This window comes from Nelusetta ayraudi, unplaced genomic scaffold, assembly GCF_046127955.1.
Source record: "Nelusetta ayraudi isolate G7.1 ecotype Tasmania unplaced genomic scaffold, CSIRO-AGI_Nayr_v1 ptg000135l, whole genome shotgun sequence".
Lineage (NCBI taxonomy): Eukaryota > Metazoa > Chordata > Actinopteri > Tetraodontiformes > Monacanthidae > Nelusetta > Nelusetta ayraudi.
Window position 1 is genome coordinate 4,526,315 of NW_027466185.1, and position 27,909 is coordinate 4,554,223.

The following is a 27,909-nucleotide window of genomic DNA, read 5'->3' on the forward strand; positions in this document are numbered from 1 at the left end:
AATGCCAAACTGGGGAGGAGGCAACAAGTGCTCTGCGTGCCGCGGGACGGTCTATCACGCCGAGGAGGTGCAGTGCGACGGCAAGAGTTTCCACAAATGCTGCTTCCTCTGCAGTAAGTCCGACTGGAAACACCGACTTGGCTTCCCAATGACATAAAAGGAAACGTCGCAAGTGTTCTAACAGAGTTAGAGAGCAAAATGGCTTTGTCTCTCCTGACCTTCTTGAGCCATCAGAGCTTCATCCGTCTCGAAGATACTTGATCCAAGTAAAGCAGCAGTTTAAAGGATCAACATACAGTATAGCAAAGTTTTGCTGCCTTCTATGCTCAGACTCAGAGAGGTTCTCGTGAGTCTTCTGAAAAAGGGGGCATTATCTCATCGTCGGGTTGCTCCTTTTCATTGTGATCCTGTCTCATCACGGGAATGCGTGAGTGAGGACAGGCTGTTTTGATGCTCGTTTTTGGTTGCAGACAGTTTCAGCTCATACGTAAGCTGCAGTTGTTTATAAAACCAACACTGTGACAACTGCAAGAGCCGTTGCGGATGTCCACTTCTCCCATCAACGCCTTAAAAATGCCTTGGAGAAAAACACAGGCATAAACTAGCTGTTTCCAAACCACAACAAAATACTGGAATGTAGACTTTTTTTTTAATGTTGTTACGTAATTCGCGGCTGTTAATTTTGCTACATAGTGTTGGTGGAATCTCTGTTAGCACGAGGCAGACGGCCAGACTCAGTTTTACCACTCAGTCAGTCAGAAGTAGCTCATTTCTCCACCTGGTCATTGGTTTCTATAATTGGATTGTTGCGGATCCCCGGGATCGGTCCTGACCCTCAACCACCACCAAACTGTTCCTTGAACATCATAGAAAAGCTTCCACGGAGCTGCTAGAACATACCGAAGCAATCTAAGCCCGAAAAGCCAACTTTATCTGGCGGCCCCATCGAGGCCATGACAAGCTGAGATGAGCTCAGTACCTTTGGCTCTCTCAGCTCACTCTTCCCTCCAGTATCTGCCTGACATTTGCCATTTTTTCATTTTCCATGCAGCTGAAAGGAGGCAATATTGTGACAGAAATACCATGCCGACTGCAAACAAAGCCCTTTGTTTTCACGCACAGTGGCAGATTTGATCCGACAGCAGGGACCAGATGAAGAATAATGACTCGACTATTGCAGAGACACTGGAAAATCTCGCAGTCTTTCTGCCAAACTCAGAAAGATCTACAGTTTTCAGTTTCTCAGTCGTTGTTTTGGGACATTTCAGGTGTAAAAACTCAACACGAGTATTTAGAAATCCAGGGCCCTGAAAGTATGCGTGGGCCTTGTGTTAAAAGTGAAAAAAGGAGCAGAATGGCTCTCAACTCCAGCGTCATCCTGTTTCATTCTATCACCCTTTTTTACCTGCTGCAGCTTGAACTTCAAACCAATTTGTAGTGTGATACTTGATCCGACTACCCTCGGTTCTCACATCCTCACCAGTAAACGCGCTCCTTTAAAACCACAGTATTTAAAAAAAAAAGAAAGAAAAGGCTACCTACTTCTGCTAATGCTGTTCTCATCACTGAGAGCACTGCTGACCGAGGTATACGATTATGATTATAGAAGGAGGGGGGAAAAAATAACCTACTGAAAGGGCAACAGTTGCAGTGAGAGCGCGGCTCAGAACTCAGACTGAGAGGAGGCTAAGTGGCACTTTGAATGCAAGGGTTGAGTGTGGGTGAAGTCTAAGTGAAATCTCACTAAAGTTAAAGTTTTTCTCTTCTTTTTTTTAATCTATTTTCTTTTCACCCCAGGTTTCTTCCCTCTGGGGAGTTTTTGTCCTCTGGGCCACTGCCACATCATGCTTGCTCTGGAGAGATCAGATGGTTTTCTCTTTGATTGGGCAATGTGCTAGAGAAGCCTTTGGCTGTGATTGGACACTTTTGAAATAAAAGTCAGAAGATTCGTTAGATTTACCGAAAGGTTCAGTGTGTAATATTTGGCTTGTTTTATGATTTTTATATTGGTTAAAAAACAAAACATATACTGCCCACAAATACATTAATAAAAGTGTATACTCACAGTACAATCAAAGTAATTTGTTTTTCCTACCCTTAGAATGCTTCTCAAATGTATATATACTGTGTATATACATCACAATATCCATTGACCAAGGGTCTTGCTCCCAGTTAGCTGCCATCTTGCATCACCATATTTCTAAGGAAGCCTGGTGTGGACAATCCAGCTGCCTGACAGCACACTTCGTATTCAGGGTGAACGCTGGTGTCCTCAAATAAACCTGAGAAGAAGAAGTTGGACGAGGTATCCAGGCTTGGGTGTGCAGGCCAAGCTCAGGAGGGGGAGGGAGAGTGGAAGACACTGCATTCTAAAATGTAACCTCTTGATGTTGCTGTTTCTTCTTCAAAATCTGCAAATACTACACACTTAACCTTTAAACCCTGAGCATCCTAGGCAATAATTACTGTCGGAAGTACTGACAATAAATTGATTTATTTGAGACAAAGCAATTTGTTTTGCCACTTCAGTACAAAGTGTCACCTCACAGGTCACAGAGGTTTCTATTCTTTATTTGGTTCATTATTTGGACAGAGTGACTCTTTCCTCTTCTTGTGCCCCCAGTGGTCTGCAAAAAGAGCTTGGACAGCACCACGCTGGCCAGCCACGACCAGGAGATCTACTGCAAGTCCTGCTACGGGAAGAAGTATGGCCCCAAAGGCTACGGCTACGGCCAGGGGGCGGGGACCCTAAACATGGACCGAGGGGAGCGGCTGGGAATCAAACCTGGAGAGTAAGTCGGAAAAGTCGCTTGGGCACCTTCATCTCATGAAGTAATAGCCACGATGGGTGGAATCACAGTTAACCTCTGACTCATTCAAGGCTTCCAAAAGTATGTACGTAGTGTGGTCACTGTATGATTTAGAAGCAGTGTGTTTTTAATAGTGTGTTGTTGTTTTTTTTCAAGCAATCCCCCATTATTTTTTTTTATTGTGTTTCATTTCTGTTTACCCGTTTGTTCCTCAGAGTCGCACATGACATCGTGTTAACGATCCTTTCAAGATCCGCAAAATGAAATGAGAAGTTAAAAAACATTCAAGAATCGCAGAGCAGTGCCAGCGGCCGCATAAATGGCTTTGGACTCAACTCGCAGCTTTATAGGTTTAACCAAAAAGAAACGATGTGTGAAAGAGGCTAAATCCCGTCACAAACAAGCGGTTCGTGGAAAAACTACAATAATTGGTTAAAACATTCAAAACTGTCAATTACACACACACACAAACACACACACACACAAAATGTTCTTTGTGTCCGACCCTCTATATGCGTAATTCTTACAGTAGCGAACGGTGTGAATTCAGAAGCAGGAGTCTTTCCCGCAGACTTTCAGCAGGCGGTGCAATGAGTTTACGTTGTGGTCGGCGCTGCAGCGAATTAGGCCAGCTCTGGCTGCAGCGTTTATCACCGCGTCTGCACGTCTGGAACTCGTGATGTCAGAGGGGTGGAAATAAACTGGCCAACAAGAGAGAACAGCACAGAGCTGCGCACACCTACCCACCGTGTTTACCTCTGCCACCGGGCGTCAGGCGATTACTGTTATGAAAGAGGTGATTATGCAACCGAGCGGCAGCCAACTTTGCTCCTCAGTGTCAGCTGGCCACAAAGGGCTTCATTCAGGGGGCCACTGGGGCGGGCGGTCACCCTCCAGTGACCAGCGCTGCAGGTCCTCAGGGTGACCCTCATCAGGACAGCGAGGGCAGGAGGGGCAGGGAATGGGGGGGAAGGCGCTGCTGTGTTTACTTCCTGGTCTTGTTGTCCGTCAATAACATCTGGTCATCGTTCACATGTTTGATAAATACGTATTTATGTTGTTGTTATTGAGGAGGTCAACGCTTTGGGTCACTATTTCGACATTGGAGGGTGTGTTTTTTTGTACAAGGGGGGGGGGGGGGTCGAGGTCCCAGCTCAGTAGAAACAAAACGGAAAATAAGTGTAAGCTTGCGCATCAACTGGATGACTTGGATTTCAGTTGTTCATCCTGCCAGGTTGTACTACATGGCATTCTCAGTTTGTTAGCCAGTCCCTCAACCAATTTGTTTAACAGTGCAATCTTTCTACTCTAGATTTTTAAGTCAGACTTTCAATCTTTCCAAAATAAAAAGTGTTAAGGTCTTAAAATTGTCAGTTTTATATTCCCAGTGTGACGTCATGTTGTCCTGCTTTGTCTCGGCTCGTTCTGATTGTTCGATGCGTCCTGGTGCATTAGGTGAGTTACAGAAGGATAATGAGAAGTGACACTATTGCCTGTGCTCTAAAATGCGGCATAATGTGGAAGTAACCGTGCAGCCATTTCAAAAAGGTGGAGTTTTTTCGGCGTATGCGCTGGGTGAGCAATTCATTGAAATGAATGGGTCAACAAGAAAGAGCAAATTCAGGCAAGATAAAGATGAAGATGTAGTTGGACCCATCAATTTTATTTATGTCTTTTTTACTTTGTACTACCACAGACCACAGAGCCACAGACCCACCACCAACCCCAACCCATCCAAGTTTGCCCAGAAGTTTGGAGGTTCAGAGAAATGTGCCCGCTGCAAGGAATCCGTCTATGCTGCTGAGAAGATCATGGGGGCGGGAAAGGTGAGTGTTGCTTTGCATGGACTTCGCAAGGAAACGTGCAGCGGGTAACAATGGTGCGTAAATAAAATAAGGCAATTAAAGAACTTGAAAGAAATAAGTAGTGGCTGAGTGAGGTGGGAGGGAAGATGCTCAGGTGTGGACGATTAACTGATAGATTATTTTTGGTAGAATTGTTTCTGAATTTTGTCTCAATTGTTGCTCATTACATAAAACAGTAAAAAACAACAACACAAGGCTTTGTTGGGGAGCCCGAACAAGACACCACTGCATGTGGATGAGGGTCTCGGCAACTGAGTCTGAGAGTGACGGCCGGAGTCTGGAGATGTTTTTGAGATGGGAAAAGGCAGATTTGGTCATGGATTTGATGTTTGATTGATAAGAGAGGGTGGAGTCCAGGATGAAACCCAGCTTGTGAACCTCGGGGGATGGAGAGATGGAACAACCATCCACCTGGAGGAGAAAATCTCCAACCTTCTGAAGATGCACCTTGGGACCCATGACCATGAGCTCTGTTTTCTTGCTGTTGAGTTTGAGTAGGTTGGTGGTCATCCAGATCTTTATTTCTTGAAGGCTATGGACTGGGGAGGGAGCAGAGTGGTTGGTGTAGTATTGAGATACAGCTGGGTGTCATCAGTGTAGCAGTGGTAGTGTAGTCCGTGGTGGCGCAAGATCTGACCAAGAGGAATCATGTAGATGGTGAAAATGATTGGGCCAAGCACCGAATCTTGTGGGACACCATGGTTTACTGGATCCATTTATGGAGACAAAGTGTTGCCTGTTGGACAGATATGAGTGGAACCAGGAGAGAACAGATCCAGTGAGTCTGAGGTGAGTGGAAAGACGGTTGAGGAGGATGGAATGGGAGACGGTGTCGAAGGCTGCAGAGAGATCCAGCAGAATCAGGATACTGATGTGGCCTGAAGCATTATGAGGAGATCATTAGTGATCTAGACCAGGGCGGGCTCTGCGCTGTGGTGTGCTCTGTAACCAGAAACGGCAGCATCCTCTCAAACTGGCAACGGAATTCAAACGGCTTGGGAGTCAAGGGGCAGCAGGAGCTCTCTGCTCAGCAAGCTTCTTCACGCTGAAGTGCATGCTGATGATGCACAGGTGCGTGGCAGGTACACTGCAGACAGATCTTTCCAGAAAAAATAGTCAAGGAATGCGGTTAAATTTCAAGGGAATTTGGTTGAAGGAAATTTTAGTCCCCTCATCCGTACCTAATCAGATCATTAGTGCTAATGGTTATGTTTCCCTAGTTGTTTCCGGAAACATCTGGCGAGGTATAAAACAGCACCAGCAGGGTTAATTCGACTGCACTGTTTCCATAAAACACTTTGCACTCATTAACTCTGACTGAAAAAAACGCCTCGAGTGAGAATGCAAACTTGTGAAATAGAGAGAACGGTTTCAAATGTCGAATGCTAATTTCTTCCTAATGCAGATTAAAAGGTTTTATAAAAATCCTTGTTCAGATTTTACTTATTTTTACACTGTCTATAAATGTGTCTGAAGAAAACTGGCTGTGGTTCTATAAACGGGCCAATTTGCAAAAAAGAAAAGAAAGAAAGATGAGTCTTGGCAAAGCGGGGGAATTTATTCATTGTCATGACAACACAAACAGAGTGAAAATGGCACTCTGTCTGGAAACGTGAAAGCTTCTGTCGAGCTCCACAGAAGCTTTCACAGTGACTCCACCACTTCGGCACCCAACCAAAGACCCAAAGCTACGCCGCAGCACATCTCAGACGCGTTTTCGCAGTCGCTTCTTTCTCGCGCTCCGCCAGAGGTTAGCTTGGCTGGCTGTATGCCACTGCTAATGAAGCTAACAAAGTTCTACGTCTTTGCTCTCAGTGAGCCAGAAGTCAAACCCCCGCTCTTTCATTGAAGCCAGCCCGCTGTTGTTTTAGGCGGAGGGAGGTCGCTTCCCCCAACAGCTGGGGTTGATTCCACATGGCCTGACGTTTGCTTGCCGACTCACAGTTGCAGTCGATGAAGTCACGACGGCGTCTGGCTTTGAGGAAGAGTAACCAGCGAGTCAGCCGATAGGCAGCGTTGTATTATTATTGTTTATGACTCACTGGTTGGTTCGCTGCTTTGATGACAGTTTGATATAATCCTGTGATGACAAAAGATGAAGTTCATCGCACTGAAGTTGGAAGTCTCAGGTATCATTATTGAATTTAAAGTATCTCTCTCCCCCACCAGCCGTGGCACAAGAAGTGCTTCCGATGTGCGAAATGTGGCAAGGGCCTGGAGTCGACCACTCAGACTGAGAAAGATGGAGAGATCTACTGCAAAGGTGAGAAGCGGAATTTGACTAGCTTACCATGAAGTGTGAAATTTCATATTCCATGTTCTTCCAAGTAGCTGCCGATATTTAGTAATTTAACCATATTCTTTGCTACATAATTCAATATATCTTGTTCATTTATTTGATGTCTTCATCATGTATTTACAATGTAGGAAGTATCAAAGATAAAGGGAAAAAAACAGTTAATGAGCGGATCTATATCGGCCCCTTTTCATATGGACCCAAACAAGTTTTGCTTTAACCTGAATATGGAACCAGCAAAGCTTAATACTATACAATAAACTTAAACTTGATATTGCACACATGCAAAATTTTCAAATCAATTTCAAATCGAATTTTAAATAAAAGAAAAAACCTCATACGATGTATCGTAAATGTTAACAGTAACCCTTTTCAACGGGCTAATAGTACATTTAAAAATAAAATAATTACAATAAAGCAATGAAGTGATAATAATGTCCTTCAATGAACGTCCTGATTGATACTCCCAGCAGAGCATTCTGGGATTTGTAGTAATACCTTGTGGACCAAATATGGCCCGCAGGCCAGAGTTTGACACCTTTGATCTCGAATGCAAGAATGTAATGTTTCAGTACATGTAAATGCATTTTTGGACTGCATTTACAACATGTTAACCTTTTTCTTTTTTCTTTTTACCATTGTCATTTCCTGCTTGCCTCCGCAGCGTGCTACGCCAAGAACTTCGGGCCCAAAGGCTTCGGTTACGGTCAGGGAGCCGGTGCTTTGGTTCATGCTCAGTAACGTCGCTTCTTCCTCCATCGCTTGGACGGATGGTCCCGCGCCTTTTCACTCCTTCTTCTTTCCTGCAACCAAACCCCCCCCCCTTTATTTCTAGTCTTCACCTTTTAAAAAAATTGCTTCTGCGTTGGACAAATTATACAAAAAAAACAACAACACAAAAACTAACAAGACCTGAGACGTGCTCACGTTTTTTGACTGTATTTTTTATTATTAAAGCCATTAAAACTGAACCATGCCCGTATGTTTACATCTGAAGCGGAGTTACAGTGATGTCTGGAGGTGGGCAGAGAGGCACTGGAGATGATTATGTGCTTTCCTATCTCTCTCTCTCTCTCTCTCTCTCTCTCTCTCTTGTTAAATATATGTCACTATCCTGCTGTATGGTGAGATGAGAGGGGGGGAGACACGGCGGTGGTGGGGTTTGGGGGACTGGGGGGATTGCTGGAAGAACTAGTGACGTCTGAAATGGCTTCTTGACTTCTCGAGTCGGGGGGAGGGGGAGGGGTGCCCGGGATGATGAGCTGGACTCGGCCCTGGATGGGGATTGGAACCGGAACCTCCTGCAGCTGCTGTGAAAGGCGTTGTCCAACACAAAAGTGGTCAGTCAGTCGTCATCGATATGGGATCTCATGAACCTTGAAGAGCAGCTGCTGCTGTTGCTGCTGCTGCTGCTGCTGCTGCGGGCAGGAAGTGACATCAGTGGCTTGGCTAGCGAAAACGTGGGGGGAAAAGGGGTGGGGGGGTGGGTTCCAACGAATCACCCCACTCCCCGCACCCCCTTTCCGAAGATGCATTTTGTTTGTTCCCCCCTCCCACCACGGAGGAGGCCTTTTAAATGTGATATAACCTCCGTCTAAGCTTTTTAAAACTATTGCATGACCACGTTTCAGCTCTTTTAAAAAAAACCAAACAGACCAAAAAAACAAAATAAATTGCTGGCGTCCGCCTTAGTTCTCTAGTGTCTTTGCTTTACAATTTGTACATCCAGTGGTATAACAAACCCAGCGGTACATGATAGACGTAAAAATAATTATCATCGTTACAAAAAAAAATAAAAAATAAAAATTTGAAAACAAAAAAGAAAACGAGGGCTGACTACAGAGTCCACAAGCGTTAAAACGTTCAAATATATTACACACTTTGCACAGGTAGCGAGCCGGAGTGGAGAGCCGCCGCCAACCTAAAAAAATAAGACATCCATGATTTCATAAAAAAAAAAAAAAAAACACTCAGTGGGAAAGGGGAGGGGGTGAACAGAAAAAAAAGAAGAAAACAACGGGCGATGGGAGGATGAACGCAGGAAAAGTACTCGCAGATACTGAACATTCATATGTACAGAGACGTCGTGGCTGTCGCCATGAAAAAGGGTTCGGGGAGCATCCGGACATGCAGTGGAAGTTTGTTGGCAGTATGGTGGATGGGGGGGGGGGGGCGTTTTTTTTGTTGAATTTTTAGTTTTAGGAGGGGGGAGGGAGGGGTTTGTTCAGGGGCTTTACAGTGCCTACAGACAGCGGTGTCGGACGTCACAGGAAAATAAAAAGCTACGGTTGTACATACACGTTGGGAGTTATAGTAGCTTTTTTCCAGAGAGAAAACAAACAAAATTGGAAATTTGGGAGAAAAAAAAAAGTGGTGTCCGGGAGAATCTCCGACTAACACTGAAAATGAAGAAACGACGACAAGAAAAACAAACACGGAGAAATATTTCGCTTATGTACAGATGCACATTCTTTACACGTGAGTCCACCCGGCTGCCGCGGAGCTTTCTGCGCTAAAAAACAACCCTTTGTGTTCCGTTATGGCAAAAAAACAAAACCCCCCCCAAAAAAAACAACAACCAAAAAAATTAAAAATTAAAAAGAAAATTTACAAAGAAAAAAAAAATCAGTGCAATGTCGTAGGCAGACAGAAGACAAAAAACAAAAGAAAAGAAAAGACTTTACAGCTGAGAAAACACACACACACACAGACACAAATTAACCAGTCACACATGGAATGGACCTTTGTGTTGAACTCGTCCACTGCTGCTTTGCTCTTGTTTCCCAGAGCTCCTCCAATAAATACGACCGGCTGCACCTCCTACACACAGTCTCACGTTTAAAACGTCCGAGTCGTCGCTTCCGCTTGTTTAAAAAAAAGAAAAAAAAAGAAAAAGAAAAAATCCGACTTAGCTTCTGCGACGTCGGGGGGGCGGGGCTGTGGGGGATGGGGTCGGATGGCGCTCACATACTTTTTTTCTATCTATAAATAGCTTTAAAATAAATACACCTGTAATCACATTGTCTGTAGGAGGCGGAGCCAGGAGGAGTCCTGACGTCGATAAGCCCCGCGGCTTTCACTTTCAGTCGGACCCCTCCGCCGCGCTTCCTCCGATAGGTTCGACCACGTCGGCGAATCCTCACCCAGCTGCTTCGACGCCGACTCCCTCGCCGTGCAAACAAATAGAATAAAACAGCTTAAAAAAAAAAACAAAAACAGCAAAAACACACATTCCCTTATCTCTATCGTAACAAACTGATGTTTCCACAAACAAGAAAAAAAAACAACAATAAACAGTATTTTTCCTTCCAGCTTTCCCGCGCCGCCGCAGGAAGAGCAAAACAATAATGATAATAATAATAATAATAATAATAATGGTAATTACAGTTGGGTCTTCGCCCCGGCGATGAGGCCTGCTCTGTTCCAGTACCTTCTGTACAGTTCCAGAGTGGTTGCAGAGCAGGTCTCCTGCTGGCTGGGGCTCAGTCCCTCACAAACCATCAGCAGCGACGGAACAAAACAGGGACACGGAGCAATACTGCCACTCGGCTCGACGCCCAACCCAGGAGCTTCTGCTTGTTTTGTTTTTCAAAAGTCCTCTCCTCTGCACTCGCTTCCCGGCAGCAGCCCACCGTCCAAAGGAGGGGGGGGGTTTGGGTGAGGGGGGTGGGGGGGTGGTTGCGTATGTGTGCGACCGCAGTGAGAGTCCGAGCAACGATGACGGCAAACACAGGTGGTGTCGGTGGGGCCGGGGTGGGCGTGGGGCGGCCTGGAGGGGTGGGGGTGGGGGTAGGGATAGGGGGGGTTACGGTGTCCCCTCACCCAGCCCACCCCTCCCAAAAACAAAAACAAAAACAAAAAACACATCATGCTTGCGTCCCTACAACGACGACAAAGACAACACGAAAATCAAAAATCAAAAATCAAAAATCAAAAAACAAAACAAACATAACGAAACGGGAGAGGACAGCGGCGTCGCTCGGGATATGAGCGCCAGGCAGGGGTGGTGCCCAGAGGTGGGGGAGGGGGAGGTGGTAGCTTTCACCCACCCCTTCCCGCCCCTCCCTCCTCCCCCTACACCAGCTGGTAGCCCGAGCCGGACGTCTGGTCGTACTCTATTGTGAACTGCGTGGTCCAGTCGACAGTCACGGGCCGGAACAGGCCGCAGCAGCGCAGCTCGAAGAAATCCACCAGGTTCCTGAAGCAGCCGTGGCTGCGGAGAGAGGGAGGGAGAGGGGGAGGGAGAAAGGGAGAATGTCGTGATTCCAGTGGCTAGGCCTTCTCTGCTGGTCTAACCATACTGAAAAAAATACATTTTCAAGTAAATAATATGATAATAAAGTCATTCTCCATAGTCTGTTCTTTTCACATCATATAACAGCGACTTGATATTGTTCCTTCCACTATTGTATATTAGGGTAGAGTTTTTATCCAATCATATTTCAGCTAGCTTGTGTTGCCAGGTGCCATGAAATCTGCCTTAGGCCAGCAAACCCCAACATAGCAGGCTCCTGGCCTACTGCTATGTTGGGGTTTGCTGTAAGTGAATGGGTCTCAGTCAGTTGCAATAGCCAATCATATCTCGAGTCTGTGATGCTGTGATGCTGAGAATTACAAAAAATATAGAGAGATAATTGCAACCAGTTAGACTGCTGCACTTTGCAGAACTGTACATACTGCAATTTCCCCAGACTTATTACCCACTGCTTCCTTGCATCACTGTCAATAACCTCTATGCACTTATGGACACACTGCAAACAGCAACGTCGAATGTGTGTTGAGCATAAAGAAGAAGTTTCTTTGTTTTTACTTGAAGGGGCTTTCGATGGACGTGGCGGTGACTTTAAAGTGCTTGTATCGCCGAGCGTTCATCCTCTCGTTGGTGGTGATGCCCAGAGCTGCGATCTGGGAAGAACGAGAACAGCGGAAGGTAAGCCGACAGAGTGAAGGAGCGCGACGGGGGCGGGGATGCGAGCTGCGGCGAGTCGGACCTGGTAGAGCTGACACATGATGAGCACCGCCACCCACATGAAGTGGAAGATGCTGTTGAGGAACATCCAGAACATCCAGGGGGAGCAGGAGGCGATCTGGGTCAGGTAGAGCCAGAAGCCGTCCTTGGCGTAGCTGGTGGCGCAGTGGATCCTCCAGTCTGAGGGCAGAGGTGGGGGTTGGAGGGGGGAGAAGGTGAAGGAGCGGCACAGGGAAAAGAGAGGAAATCTGGTGCTTGTTGGGGGGGGGGCGTCCGACTCACAGGAAATGCAGCCGTATATCATCCAGCAGATCATGCAGAGCAGGAAGAAGAGGTAACCCATGAAGTAGCGGTGGTTTCCACTTCCTGTCGGGGGAGAGACACATCGCGTGAGTGCGCTTCCTTCCTTCCTCGCTTGAGTTGAAGGGTAAATGCAATTTAAAACTTGAGAAACATTTGAAAACCCGGGTCAATGGGATCAATGGGACTACTTTCTTCTATCAAGGTAGGCCAAAGAAAGTTTCAACACTGTAGTGGAAGAACACCATCTGTGTAGTCGGGCTTCTTCAAAGAGCAGCTGTTTGTCCAGACGTGGCCATTATTCCCACTTCCTGACCACCTGACATCCTTCCTCCGTTGTCATTGTCTACCTCATGCACACACACCCACACACACCCCTTCATTTTTAATCTTCCCGTCTCTTCTCTTCCTGCACTGAACTGGGAAAACCTTTCATCAAGCAATTTCAAGAATCAATGCTTCCACCTGACTGGATGTGATTTAAACATGTCATTCCCACCTGCAGCCATCAGGCTGTGAAACTGCACACAGTAAAATGCATCCTCTTAACCGCTTTACATTTTCACTGTTTACTGCATATGTCAGATTATCTAACTGTTCATAAGATGTAAGGTTGGGTGGGATGGGGGGGCTCGACAGCGCCAGCAGGTGGCGCTCCGATTTTCTCTGGACATACCAACGCAGTTGCCCACCCACGGGCAGTGGTGGTCGAACTTGGCGATGCAGCGGTTGCACACGGCGCAGTGCTTGGACCTGATGGGCTTCCGTATCTATGAGACCAAACGGTTAAAAAGAAAGAAAGAAAAAAAAAAGAGTCACTTTTCAGTTTTTAATCGCGCTCTTTTAACAGCGTCTGGTTGATGGACGTACCAAGCAGGTGCTGCAGAATATGCTGAGATCCAGGCTGCCCGTCTCCGCCAGCTCCACGATCGTCTGCGGGGGGACGGCAAGACACCAAAGCAGCGATTACAAAAAAAAAAAAAAAGAGGATAAGACACGACTGGAAAAATGAAAAAACAACAACAACAACATTATTATCATTAATTAATCTTTCTGAGGTCCATTTGGCAACGCAAAAAGAAAGACCTGCTAACGGTCTACGACAGGGATGTCAAACTCCAATACGCAGTGGGGCCGAAAAGTGAAAGTTGGACAAAGTCGCGGGCCAACATTGATATTTATTGAAAAAAATCTCCCTCCAGATAACAGTGAACCTTTTTATACAGACACAAACAAGTTTTCCTTTATGGAGTATGGAGCAAAGCTTAGAACTGTACAATAACATTAAACTTAATATTGCACACATGCAAACTCTAATTTCAAATCTAATTTTAACAGTAGCTTTTTTCTACTGGCTAATAATAAATGATAAAATAAAATAACAACAATAAACCAGTGAAGTCATAATAATATCCTTCAATGAACGTGCATTCTGATTGAGCAGAGCATTCTGGGATTTTTTGTATTAGCAGTACATGTGCTGTATGAGAGCGGCAGCCCAGCTCTAGTAGTGATTTTGTATTGCCTCGTGGGCCAAATATAGTTACACTGTGTGCCAATTTCGGCCCCCCGGCCAGAGTTTGACACCTAGGGTCTACGAGCTGAGACTGGCTGTACGTTTCACAATTTTCATTTGCTCATTAGCCAAGAAACTGCAGCAGTGTTAGCAAAGCTTGAAAACATGTTTCAAGCTTTAAATATTTATTTCAGCTTAGATTGTGGTAACTAGTCGTGTCTTGTCTTGCTGTTTTCTTATGGAAATGTGTAATTTATTTATACTAATTTTTACAAATATGACAGCTGAAAGTAAAAAAAAAAAAAGAAGTGGTAGCATGAGCCAGCTCTGATGTACAGTTTATTTAACATTCAAAGGTAAAATTGAAGAGTAAAGACTGCTGCAGCATTTGGAGTAGTGAGTCGTTGTGGAGGATGGCGACTACAGAGGACTGGCTCTCCCCTTAGGAATGCCAGAAAACTTGAACAAGAGTTCCACAGTAAAAATTCCCTGAGCTTTTGTGACTTGCTCGAGCCCCGCGCGAACAACTAACAACTAACAACGGCGGGGTAAATATAGCTCCACGTCAAAATGTGGGGCCCCGGCAGGAAGCAGGAGCCTCTGTTGTCCTCCACTGGGTTGCGATAATGAGCGGGACGGGAGCGGAGGGTGAGGGTCGGCGAGGGTTGGTGGGGGGTTGGTGGGGTGTGGGGGGTTAGCGTGGGTTTGGCAGAGTGGCCCAGCGGAGGAGGGCAATATATATAAAAGAATATAAAAGAAAACTGGAGGGAAAAAGCATATAAAACTTAAGTTCATCCATACGAAAGAGGATTAGGGCCAGAAGAAGAAAAAAAATATTACAGGAAGGAGATTTTTTTTAAGTTTCCATTTCGAGTTTTAAGTTGAAATCTCATGAATAAGGAAGGAAAACTGGCAAAATAGAAGTACTCCACTAAGCTATTGCGCAGAGCCTTTCGACTTTATTCTCGACATTTTGACATTATTTACGTTTGAAATTTTTACTTTAATCAAGAAATTTTGACTTTATTTTCAAAAATTTCCACTTTATTCATGAAATTTCTAATCTTGCAATTTTGACTTTACTCTTGAAATTTCCACTTTATTCTCAAAATTTTGATCATATTCACGAAATTTCAACTTAATTCCCGAAATGGAAACTTAAAAAAAAAAGTAAGATTTTTTTCTCTTCTTGTGCCCTAATTCTCTTCCACACATGCACGTATGGACGCACACTCACTGAACACTTTATTATTATTTATAGGTACATCTCGCTAGTAAACCCAATGCGTTCAGCCGCGTGGCGTGATTAGCCGTTTATGCTAACCAGCGGGTTAAGCAGGTGTTTTTCTTATAAAGTGGCTGGCCAGTGTAATCGTTAACCCACCTTCTTCTTCTGCTCCTCCGACGCTTTGATGATGCCGGGGTCAGACTTCCAGGATTTGCCAAAGTTGTAGAACAAGGCCAGGGTGTTTATGAGGAAGGGCAAGTGGACAGTGGCGAACGGCAGATGTGCGGCCGGGTTAAGGAACGGAACGGAACAGAACAGAATCCCAGGGCATTTCATTTTTCGTACTGAGTTTGTGGGAAAATGGGATCTTTAAACTTTGACCAAAAACAAATGAAAACATAAAGATAAATAGCTACTGGTTGTCCTGAGAATTGCTAAATGAAGTTATTGCTCCATTTGCATAATGCACATATCATTGTAATGGACATTGTGGGGCTATATGAGAGGAATGACTTCTTGGGAGGGAAATGCTTCTGAGAGAAAGGAGACACTTCCTAACCTGACCTTATGGTCCATGTAGGAGCCTTTAACAAGTAACAAGTTAAAGTGGCGTACGAGTAACCACTACCAGAGAACAACTACAACATTTCCAACATAAAACCAGTCCACAATAACATTTGTTTCTGTTTTTTTTTCCCGTCTTTGGACAGTGAGAAATTCATTTCCAGACTGTCCCGCAGAGTCTCCAAAAGTCTCCCGCAGTACCAGAAAAAGTTGCTAGCTTTGTCGCTAGTCACTACAGTGGTCTGATGACTCAGTGAGGGTGGAGGTGGCCAATCACAGCGGGCAGTTCCGAAGGCAGAGCCATGGACGGAGCAGGTGGAAATAAATTTATTACCCCTGGAAACACCCCCATTAAACATTTTTACAGAGTGGGAAATTATTATGAGGTGGAAGGGGGTGGGTGGTGGTGATCAGAACCTCCAGTGCCAACCGTCATTCTTCACATCTCTCTCCGTTCACCTGCTGCAGGGTCACATTTCAAACTTTCAAAATGTGACCCTGCGATCGCTCTGCTTTTGTTACCGAGCTGATGACGACCACTGCCCTGAGAACCATACTGAGCTCACACACACACCCTCGCACAAAAAAAAGTTTCACAATGGCCGGATTAAATGTTTTTGCCCAGAAGGCAGTGCAAAGCTGGAAGGCGACGCAGGCAGGCAGGGCTTGTAGGATTCCAAAGAAAACAGCCCAGCTCTCTTTGCGCATTTTGGGCGGCCTCGCACCTTTTCTGGATATCCAAAGTTTGTTCGTTTTCTTTCCACGTTTTGTGCAGTCGATCGGCCCCCGGGCTGCTCCGGGACCAGATGTTGGAGTCGTTTACAACAAATGAAAGGTTTCAAACGGACTGAGATGTGGAATTCCACAGCGCCGTAGCTGGGCCTCAGTCTGCAGACGGTGAAACCAGACTCCTAATAGCACATGCAGGGAAAGCGCCATCTAAAGCCCCCCCCCCCCGCATGACTATGAACACTATGGAACACACAAAGCTGCACTGGTTAGGTCAAAGTCAGCCGTGTGTTTCAGGCATTTTTATTTTGAATGGAGGATATTAAAGCTTTAGGGTTTATTTGGACTTTTCGAGAGGAACATTATTTTCTCGATGGGGAGCTTTCAAGCGCGGCTGTCGCACCGTTCCTGGCAGTTGCCGCACACCGAGATGAGCGCTCTCCAACAGTAACAGGGACTGCATCTAAATACATTCTAATAGCTATTCTGAAAGGACAAAGCGGCACCCGTTGGTACCTGAAAATGTTCAGAGTGAAATTCTACACGATCCTTTCAAACGTTCCACCCTGAGTCTTACCTGCAACTTAATCTCACTGATGTACCGGGCGGCACTTTAAAGGAAAAAAAAAAGGTATATCTTTGGGTCTCACAGCAACAAAGATGCCCCTCTGGAAGAGGACGGTGGTAAGAAGCCATTCATCACTCAGAGCCTCCTGTTTCAGAGACCGCAGACACATTAAAGTGTAGGCTTGCGCTGAATAATGGTTCCAAGAGGGTCGGAGGGGTTGGGAGAGGTGGAGGGGGGTTCGACTTAACTAGCGGAACACGATGACAGAATAAAGCGATTCTTTCAGGAAAAAAAGGTTGGGCAGATATTCCCACGTCTCTGCCGTGATGTAATGGGAGCTCTTTAGGGCAAAAATCTGGGGAGCTGAGCCGACAGAAGCAAAAACGTTTTAAAAACAAAACAAACAAAAAACAACAACAACCTGATTCCTTATTTCTCTTGCTGATCTAATTTCCCTTTGATTTGCCGCATCAAGAATCAAAGGTTTGTTTCATGAGACTGCAGACTGACCTAGACCTTTTTTTTTACTACTTCAGGCAGATGTATTATTCGAGAATTGAAAAAAAAGAACAGAGACAGAAAAAGTGAAATGACTGAGGTGGTTCCAAGATGCAAAGAGTCGCGAAAGAGGGTGAAAACAGAAGGATGTTGAGGTTTGGGGGAACCAAGGAGGAGATTTACTGTTGAGAAAGAGAACACAATGGCCGGAGAGGACGACAGGAAGGATGATTGGATGTGGCGGACACGGGGTTAAAACATTCAAACAAACTGACCCCTCCCCCCCCTTTGAAAAAACACCTCAATGTTGCTGAAAGTCACCGGCAGAAAAAGGATATCGTTCCAGAACCAGTAGAACCAGGTGGTGTACATCCAGAACTTGGTGGCCAGGTAGATTCCCAGGGGCAGAGCGCTGTGCATGGAGTGGTCGAAGAAAGCCCTGCGGCCACACGCGAGAGGAGGAGAGTCAGGTTAGGACCAGGACACTCACGGAACAGAAGAGACCTCGTTCGCACCCCGGGCGTTTAAATCATAATCAAGACTAAGTAGCTAAGGCTGCTGCACCAACGTGTCGTGGTATTTACATTTCAAATCACAGATGATTCAGCAGCTAAATCTTTATATTCTTCTGCAAACATGGTGGGTTCGCTGTGGTGGCAACCAGATCTCCAGGTTGAGTTCAGTCTTAGAGGCTCTCACTGCTCCTCCAATTAAGTAAGATTGGTTTGAGTACTGGCTGATACGGATACTGATCCGATATGATATCAGCACAATCCAACCAAATGACTTTGATCACTTCTTTTGCAGTGTGGAATGTTGGAAAAGGCTTGATCAAGTTGTATTACTCAGAGAACAAGAGTCAGCAACAGAGGGTATGAGAAAAAAACAGACTCGTTATTCATTAAACTAGGGCTTACATAAGCTTGAACATAAGAATATCCTATTGCACAACTGAATAACATAAATACAGAATAAATTAGAAAACCCTGAAAAATGACCTCAATAAATCATTAAAAAAAAAAAAAAAGTTATATTTTTAAAGTGCAGACTAACGATTCAAGTTCACTTCAGTCATTTTTTTATTGACAGCATATGGAACAACCGCCATATGCTGAGAGTATATGGTGGTGGAGGTTGGCAGCTGTGAAGGCGGTGGAGGCGCACTGTGGAACCTGAGCAATGGCGACGGTTGTGGTGGGCAAGAGGGAAATAGAGCCGAGTGTGGGTGTGGAATGTTGTTGGTTGTATGCACCTGTGTGTGTGAGAGGGTGTGTGTGTGTGTTGCATGTTGTAGCAAGCCGAGGGTGGAGTCGGTGAGTTTGGGAACCCCTGAGTTAGAACACGAGCTCGACCAGACCTTCTCCACGGCTACACGATGACAGAGTCCCCTCGCAGTACAGCTGAACAAACGCCAGGGGGCGCCAACACTCACTTGGAGAGGAACTGCACGGCCACCCAGACGCCGGCGTACATGAGACCCTTGATGAGCCAGGAGTCGATGTCCAGGTCGGCGATGAAGCCCACCAGCCAGATGACCACGAACGGCGTTCCCAGCATCACCTTCTGCCGGAACTCCTGAAATGTAGCGGAAACAACTTCACGGTCCGAGCAGTGAAAATACGTTTCTCCACTGCACTGTCGTCCTCAAGAGCCGGACCAATAAGCAGAGTGAGAAGGAGTCGCGGAAGGAAACTAGTTTGCTAAGTTCTACCAGTAGACAGAAGGACCCACAAGGCTCTTTAAAGAACACCGCAGCTACGACCTAAAGGGAAGGAAATGAAATGCGAGTTTCGCTGAAGAAGATGCGTTTCTCATGGTTTGCGGTGCCATCACAGCAGAGGTGGCAAAAGTCTTCACATTCTGTACTGAAGTAAAAGAACAGATGTTTGCATAAAAACTATTCTGGTGAAAGTACTGAAATGTACTTAAGAAAGACATACGAGTGTTTTTTTTGTAACTAATGAAATAATATATTAATTGATGATTTTCTAAAAATGAAAAAGTTGTGACAGAACAATCTGGACTGAACTGAGTTCTGCAGGATCATCTGGATTATTTTTAAGAGCTTTGCTCCTCTCAATACTATATCTTTTCTCTTTTTCCAACTACAGCACAACCAAATTGAAGTCAGTAATAATTATGACCAGTCAGCCATTATTGGATATTTACACTTTTTACAATAACCAATGTTATTTTTGTCGTTTTTTTTCTTGTTGCTAAGTAACAAACATTGTTTTTCAAATGTAAAAAGTAGAAAGTACAGATATATGGGAAAAATGTCGGGAGTAAAAAAGACGTCAGAAAAAGAAATACTCAAGCAAAGTACAGATACTTGAAATATCTACTAAAGTACAGTTACAGCGTATGTGTACTTCCCAACGGCTACTCAGACAGGAGGGCGTCTACTCGCAACGCTTCCAACATTTTACCTTCACGATCTGACGGCGTCCCGGCAGGGGGGAGGGGAGACAACAGCACATTGAGGGCGGAGTTAAAAGCAGCGATAGCAATCAGAATTTCATGTATGTGAGATATTTTTTTCTTTACCGACACAACCACAAAAATCTTTCATGCGTCCCACCTCGCCCCCCCCTCCTCTTTACACTGGTTGCGTCTTTCCGCGAGCGTTCCCGATCAAAGGTTGACCTGGACGTGACTGCGTTCCACTGTCATTAAGGAGGAGGTGTCTCCTTCCCGTCGGACCCTCTGACTAACTACCTGAGCAGCGGCCAACAGCTGGTTGCGGTGCGCAAATGGGCTTGTCGTGACAGTGAGCGGGCGCAGGTTTCAACTTAGCAGTTGTTGTCAGCAAAATTACAAAAAAGAAAAGAAAAAAAGAAAAGAAAAAGAAAAAGAACCTAGCGCTGTCAGCATTAATCGCATTAATCTCGATGAGATTAAAAACCAGGTAATGTGCTAATGTTTTTAATCGCAAGACTTTTGTCCCTTCCATTAGCCCGTAGCCAGGGCCTCAAGCCGGAGCGCTGTGTTTCGACACTGCATATACGAGAATTTTAAATGTGCAAATCAAAACGAGATTAATCCGAGTTAACTGAAGAAAGAGCTTCATCATCGTGACGAATCATGATTTTAAAAAAGCAATCGTTTCACAGGCCTGAAAAAAAAGTTCCAAATTCTTTGGACCATTAGCGCACCTTGTCCATCTTCAGCCTCTTCAGATAGGACGGGCTGTCGTAGCCTTTGGCCTGCCGCGCCTCCTGCAAGTGGTTGATCATCCAAACGTTCTTCCGTTGCTTGGCGAGGTCGAGCGGCGTCTCCCCCTAAAACCAATATAAATAAAAAATACAGACACTGCGATGCGGCCCCTTGTCAGACCTGGTCGGCGACGATCCAACATGCGGCTTTTTCAAATAGATTTATTTTCTGAAATCGACGGTCCCAAACCTTGATGTTCTGCGAGTCCACGTTGGCGTTGGCGTCCAGCAGCAGGCTGATGACGGTGGTGTTGCCGGCCAGCACGGCCCAGTGCAGCGCCGTGTTCTTGTGGTACTTGTCGCCCAGGTTCACCGACACGTTGAAGGTCAGCAGCAGCCGAGTGGGGTCCACGCTGCCGAACGTGCGGAGACGGTAAAGCCGAGGGGTTAAAAAACCAAGAGAGGCCAGTTGGGCAGATGACAAAGAAAGTCTAGGGGCTAATCTTTCCAGAGTCCTGGGTTTCAGTTAATGGGGTAAACCTGTGGAAACAGTCTGTGTCATAAGAGTCAAACTCTGGCCTGCGGGCCATCAGGACAGGACGTTCATTGGAAAATATTGTTATTACTTCATTGGTTTATTGTTATTATTTCATTTTTGAATGTATTATCAGCACCTGGAAAAAGGTTACTTTTGAAATTTATATCAGAAGACTGCAAATAAATAAAAGGCATACGTCTTTTATTTACAGTTTATTTATTTTGATGAGTTCTTTTAAATTAGAAATTTGATTTTGCATGTCTGCAATATAAAGTTATTTACTGCATAATAATAAGCTTTACTTGTTTCATATTGAGGTTGAAGCAAAACTTGTTTTGGTCCATATAAAAAGGTTCACTGTTCTACCTGGAGGAAGACTTTTTTTCAATAAATATCAATGTTGGCCTGAGACTTGGTGCAAGTTTTACATCTTGGCCCACTGTGTATTCGAGTTTGACACCTCTGGTCTATGTGATGAGTTTGCTTCAAGCACTTCTGTCTCCAAATGTAAAAAAAAATGTTTCAACTAAAATATAAATCCTTATTATATATACTAAAAAACTACAATGCTTTTGTAATTTTGTAGATTTTTTGTATGAATCAGGTACTTGATCCATGCAGTACTTTGTCTACATTAGATACATCGGCCGCATCAACATCATCTTTTGTTTTAGGTATATTGGTGATATTTATTCATCTTTCTTTTTTCTTTTCTTTTCCTTCTGATGTATTTGTTTTGGTGAGATGATATAAGAGGAAGAAAGGGTGTGCAATGTATATATTTTGTATGTATGTGGAAAATGAAATCACCTCATCAAATCAAAATCAGCTCTGAATCTAAACCTGTGCCTATATCTGGCATCTCACACACACACACACACACACACACACACACACACCTGTGTGTCCTGTAAGCCGCCCACATCAGGGGTGTCATGCCGTTCTGGTCCATCATGTCCACGTCCTGCGGCAGAGGAACGAGGTAAGAAGGGGCGGAGAGCTCCCCCCGCTGGTGGGCGGAGGCAGCGCAACATGTGTGGCTGAGAATTTCTTTCAAACCCAGACCCCCGGTGACTGGAAAACCACAAGGTTTGTTTGTCCTTTCAGGTTCACCTCACCTGTCCCTTGGCGATAAGGTAGGCCACGATGGAGGTGTGTCCGAACTGGGCGGCCAGGTGGACGCAGCTGCAGCCCTCGCCGTCGATCAAGGACGGGTCGGCGCCGTATTTCATGAGCTGCACCACCATGGATAGATGGCCTTGTCTGGTGGGAGAAGGAGCAAAAGTTCTCAATTTCATAGGGTTTAGGGTATGTAGAGCTCTACGGTTTACACATATTTACATGGTTATTTCTCTTATTAATTTTCCTAGTGTTGACATTGGCAGACATGCTGATTAACTGTATGCCAGACTGAAAATTACTTCTATTGTTCCTGACTGATCTAAGTGTTTTCATTTGTACTTTTGTGTGTGTATATTCAAAAGTATGAAAAGTATTTTTCTGAGAGCGTGAAACGCGGCAGAAATGCCGCCTGCCGACAGATGCCAACTGTCCCAGCTATCAATAATTCAGCACCGCCGGGCGCCTAGGGGTCCCTCTTGTTCAAAAGTGTGTGGGTATCATGTGACCTGGCCCCTGTGTGTGGGTCATTGGGGCGAGGGAAGAGAAAACCTTGATATACACGGAGGATCAGGTTGAATCCCCACGATGTCGAGCGATCAATATTTGGGGGTTTGGTTTGAGAGAAACAGTGTTGAGGACCAGGAGGGTCTCGGTTGATGGAAGGACCTCTCGCTGGACACTTCAGGTCCGTGATGGCAGGATGGAGAAGCGTAGAAAACAGTGTTGTCACAACACTGGATTTTAGACTTTGATACGATATTTGGAGAAATATTGATTTTCGATACCATTTTCGATATTTGCAACTGTGGAAATTTTGTCAACCGGGGGGAGATCGCAGAGTGTTTGTGTGTGTGTGTGTTGCCGGAGCCGCACGTTGAGTCGATGTAGTATTGATATATCGACACTACTGAAAAGTCACATCGTACCATTTTTACTTTTAAGTATGGATATTTTTGACAACACCAGTAGAAGCACAACTTCCATAGAAACCCAGAGTGGGGCGGTTACCTGGTGGCCCAGTGCAGAGGAGTGGAGTTGAGGTCTCCTCCCAGCTGGTCCACTATGGCTCCCTTTGATATGTAGTACCTGCACACACACACAAACACACACACACACACTTCTCAAATACAACATTTCAATACAGGTGCAATAAAACACTTATTTATAAAGACTTATTTTTAACACTTTTTAAGATATGGAACTCATTTGTATATGAATCTTATGTCTCTATTTCTTTTTAATTCACTGTTTGCGCTCTTTTTAATTCTTCTCTTTGCACTGCATATGCAACTTTAACTGTGTAAATTTCCCCAAAGTGGGATAATACAGACATTCTCATTCTAAAGGTCCATACACACCGGGCAAAAGGCAAAGCGACGCGAATAAGCGACGCAAAAAGGCGAATGTTTCACCAGCGATTTTTTTCTATTCAAACCAAGCACGACGCGAATATGCGTCTGAAATTTGCTAAGCGACTGAAGTTTGGGGCTCTTTCTGTCGCGCCAAAGGAGAAACAATGGAGCCGACTACATCCTCAAGTGATGATGTCCCGGTGAAGGTTGAATCAAAAAAGAAAAAGAATAGAAGTATTTGGGTTCACCTGATATTGTTCTTGAGAGAGGTGTTGCAGCCGTTCAATTAATGACTTTTGTATGCCGACTACCTCAGTTTATAGTTGACATGAGTTTTCTGCTTATTGTATTGCTAAAAGTATAATACTATATCATTATTAGGCTTTCCACCGGTCATATCGGCTATATCGGATCGGCCGATATTTGGCATTTCTTGAAATGTTCGTGATCGGGCGTCATGTCATAAATCACCGATCCGATCAATGACGTCACGGTCGTGTTGAAACTTTTTTCCTCTGTCTCATTTACTCCAAAGTAGTTCCACAGCATCGACATGTTTATTTCTTTGTATCCGAGAGCTAATGATTCATGATGCAAAAAACTTCATTTTCGTCTTCGTGCCTCTTCCTGTTTTGACTGCTGTCGCTATGTGACGGACAATAAAGTTTCTTTGAATCTTCACGACAACATCATCCATGGGCGACACAAACAAACATGTCGGAGGTGTGGAAGTTTTTCAAAGTGAGAGAAACAGACATAGCACGAGTTATCTGCAATATATGCAACGCTACAGTACCTCGCTGGGGAACATCGGCAAAAAATTTCAACACGACAAATTTAATCAGGCACTTGGAAAAGACACACACGGAGGAGCACGTCGAGTTCAAGAAACGCAGCGCGGAGAAAGAAAAAGAAAAGCAAAGTCCGAAACGGATGCTAAAGCAAACAACTTTAGACAGTGCTCGTCCATATAGTCGGGAAAGTGAGAAGGCAAGGGGTCTACATAAACAAGTCATTTAAATATTGCTCCTCACGTGATCGGATCGGTGATCGGTTATCGGTTTATTTAAACTCACTGATTGGTGATCGGCACAAAAATTGTGATGGTGTAAAGCCTAATCATTATTATTTGTTTTTTGTGTCTTGAGAGTGCGTGTTGTGTGCGTCAGGTGGATATATAGGTCAGGTGAATATGCGGGTGTGCAGGTGGAAGATGAAGAAGAAGCGGCGGTTATAAACCGTATTTTGACCACGTTATTTAAGTTCCTGCAGCCATAAAATATTTTTTAGTTTTCCTTTGGATGTTTTTATCATTTACAAAGCTTTTCCCAGCTTTTTTTTTTTTTGGCGACCGAGAAGTTTTGTTTTACGTGCGTAAAACGAAACACCGCTTTCTACACCACGGCTTTAAAATAAAAAGACATAAAAGCAGATGGGTGAGTTCAACACGACCATCCAGGAGCTTAAATTTGACCCAGTGAAATTTGGCCAGTACTTCAGAATGTCTGTCGGACATTTGGAGGAGTGCTCCGTCAACTGGCTCTGCGATTGCAGAGGGAGAGAGCATTGTCGACGTGTTGATGTGACGTCATCGACCATCCAACATCATTTTTGATTGGTCAGAAGTCCAGTATTCGCCTTTTCGCCTGTGAATAATTCGACATAGGAGCGAAAAAATAACCGTCGCTTTTTCGCTCCGCCAACATTCGCTGCCGGTGTGTACGGTGCCATTGACTTCAATAGGTTTTAAAATAGCGCAAATTATTCGCCTAGCGAATTCTCTCCTTGTGTGTAAGGACCTTTATTCTTAATTTTTCTTCTTATACACACACACACACGTGAGCATCAGGCACAGAGTTCAGGGGAGCATGACTTTGACGAGGGGCGTAATGGAAACAGCTTTATTTTGAAATTCACAAGGGACCTTGTGAGTTGGGAGTGCGGAAGGATTTCGGACCCATTGGTTGTTGCGCTCACGATTTTGCACTTTAAGACTTTAAGTTAAGTGGTGACCTTGGCTCTCATCGTTAAAAACATCGGTCCAATCATACTGAGGTTGTTCTTTCCGAGCCCACGTAAATGCATTGTGTTTGAATGTGTGAGATGTGCCTTCGATGACTCACTTGACCAAGTCTATCCTGTTGTTGATGGCGGCCCAGTGGAGGAGCGTCACGTTCTCCTTGTCGGGCTGCCGGACGTCGAAGCCCGCCTCCACCAGCTCCCTGCAGCGCTCGATGATTCCGTACCTGGAAAACAAGCGGCAGACAGTTGAAGCTGCGCATGCAAAGACTAAATACTACTCTATCAATGTTATTGTTAATATATTATTAATAATAATAGTAATCATAGTAATGTTAATATATTATTAAAATATTAATGCACCTGTTGTGAGCCTGTTATGTTTCTTTAGTTTCTTCTTTTATTTTTATTTTATGTCCTCTGTTTTTGACTTGTATTTTTCTGTATCAATGTGCAGCACTTTGGCCACACTTAAAAAAAGCGTTAAAAAAATACAGTGTATTGATTCATTTAAGAGGAATGCTCTGAACAATAGGCTGCAATTATTATATCAATGGACAATATTCAGTGACAACTGACGGGCGCATGGTTTCATAAGAAGGCAACAAGAAAGGCCACTTGGATATATTTTGGATTAATTTCCTTTTTGATTTATATCTGCTCTCTCTCGGTCAGTTTATTTTGTTAAATGTAAAATAAAGAAAGATAAAAAGAAGAAAGAAACAAGGAAAGAAACAAAGAAACAAAGAATAGAATGGAACAGAATGCCTTTATCAATCCCAAAATGGGGAGATTTGTATAATTACAGCAACGGTATAGTCCAAAAAGATGAAAAATTGTCTTAATCAAAAAGAAATAAGGAAAAAAAAGAAAGAAAGAAAGAAAGATTGTTTTATTTAAAGTTCCTCACTAATTGGAAAAAAAAAAAAAAAAGTTTGACCAAGAAATCCCTACTATGTAAAACATATCAAAAAGAAAGTAACAGCAGCAAATTTGGATAATGTCCTCTCGGTTACAAATGACTAAAAGTATCTACTTTTTAGTAGTTTAATTTTCATTTATTTCCTTGTTTTTATTGTGAGAACTTCCTGGATGCCAGTGGTCAATCTATGCAGCCAAATCTATCACATCCTGATTGGAGCTTTAATATCAGCGAGATGATAAAGCTTCCACTGCCTCGTCAGGGAAACCATTGTGTTCTTTTCTTCCCGTTTGTGTTTCCTTGTCATTGCGTCGACAATTAAAACCTGTCGAGCCACAACCGCTGCGTTTCCTCTCCTGTGTATTTGATTTCCATTTGATCAGCAGGTAACGTTTGACAATAAAAAAGGACCGGCTGCACTGTGCGACACTCCTATTTGCGGATTAGATTGGAAACCGAGGTGGCGCTCTGAGAGAGAACAAGCGGCCTGCTCACTGTGTGGCTTTGACGATGTCCCACGTGCTGTAGTCGTCCACATGGCTTTTACGGCTGACGCTCTCGCTGTAGCCATGGTTGTAATGACTCTGGGGCTTTATTTCCTGAAAAGACAACAACAAACAAAGCAGTGAGTGAAACTGTTGGGATTAGTCCTTTCTGATTTTCTAATCTCTCAATACACTCTATACCAGGGGTGCTCACACTTTTTCCACACGCAAGCTACTTATAAAATGACCAAGTCAAAAAGATCCACCTAATATTAAATTGGAAAACATGTTCATTCAGAAATATATTTGTAGTCCAGTGATAAATAAATAAATACAAAAAGAAAGAAAGAAAGAAAGAAACAGGATTAAATGGGTCAACATGTTCCCATGTGCATGTATGCTTATCATTGCACAGCAAACTCATGGTTTAAAATTGTTAAGGTTATATCTGCCTATGTTTTATTTTATCAGTGAAAGCATGTTTACGTTGATGTTGTGCTTATATATTTTTGTCTTTTTCAGCTCATAGGTTATGGATAATTGGTGTGCGTGTGTGTGTGCGTGTGTGTGTGTGTGTGTGTGTGTGCGTGCGTGTGTAACGCAGACATTTTGCTAGGAGCACCTCCCAGGATCTGTGCTTGTCTGCGGTGCGTGCGCACTTTGAAGCGCATTTTCCGAGCGAGGCATCTCGCGTGGCGTCTCCATCAGTTTACGCCAGGATTGCAAGATCACGCGACAACCCCCGGTAGTTTGACGTGTATTTAAAGATAAAAAAACAGCGAAACTCTTCTTTCCTGTCCCCGTCTGGTCTCATACAAAATGCAGTTATCTAAAGTATACATTGATTTTGTTTATTATAGTTTCAGATTTAAAATGAAATCTGCTTTAGGTTTGCTTTATTTGGGCACCCCGGCTCGATGCGCACATGTAGCACTAACACTACAAATCCCAGAATGCTCTGCTGGTATTTTGG

General features: G+C 44.3%; 2 protein-coding genes across 2 annotated transcripts in view; one reads left to right on the forward strand and one right to left on the reverse strand.

The window, feature by feature from the left end:
• On the forward strand, window positions 1-7,956 carry csrp2 (cysteine and glycine-rich protein 2). The gene is made up of 5 exons (XM_076051592.1): window positions 1-113; window positions 2,624-2,792; window positions 4,507-4,636; window positions 6,845-6,938; window positions 7,636-7,956. The coding sequence occupies exons 1-5, from the start codon at window positions 2-4 to the stop codon at window positions 7,710-7,712; spliced, it is 582 nt and encodes a 193-aa protein (XP_075907707.1). The 5' UTR covers window position 1; the 3' UTR covers window positions 7,713-7,956.
• Window positions 7,895-27,909, reverse strand: part of zdhhc17 (zDHHC palmitoyltransferase 17) — a 26,051-nt gene continuing 6,036 nt past the window's right edge. Inside the window, exons 2-17 of the mRNA XM_076051590.1 lie at window positions 26,947-27,050; window positions 25,634-25,756; window positions 23,167-23,244; window positions 22,155-22,299; window positions 21,936-22,000; window positions 20,749-20,911; window positions 20,499-20,624; window positions 18,776-18,918; window positions 17,680-17,782; window positions 15,141-15,263; window positions 13,111-13,173; window positions 12,917-13,010; window positions 12,223-12,306; window positions 11,963-12,120; window positions 11,782-11,876; window positions 7,895-11,184 (exon numbers count right to left, since the gene is read on the reverse strand). Coding sequence (XP_075907705.1) covers window positions 11,046-11,184; window positions 11,782-11,876; window positions 11,963-12,120; window positions 12,223-12,306; window positions 12,917-13,010; window positions 13,111-13,173; window positions 15,141-15,263; window positions 17,680-17,782; window positions 18,776-18,918; window positions 20,499-20,624; window positions 20,749-20,911; window positions 21,936-22,000; window positions 22,155-22,299; window positions 23,167-23,244; window positions 25,634-25,756; window positions 26,947-27,050 — 1,806 coding nt within the window. The 3' untranslated portion in view covers window positions 7,895-11,045. The remainder of the gene's footprint in view (window positions 11,185-11,781; window positions 11,877-11,962; window positions 12,121-12,222; window positions 12,307-12,916; window positions 13,011-13,110; window positions 13,174-15,140; window positions 15,264-17,679; window positions 17,783-18,775; window positions 18,919-20,498; window positions 20,625-20,748; window positions 20,912-21,935; window positions 22,001-22,154; window positions 22,300-23,166; window positions 23,245-25,633; window positions 25,757-26,946; window positions 27,051-27,909) is intronic.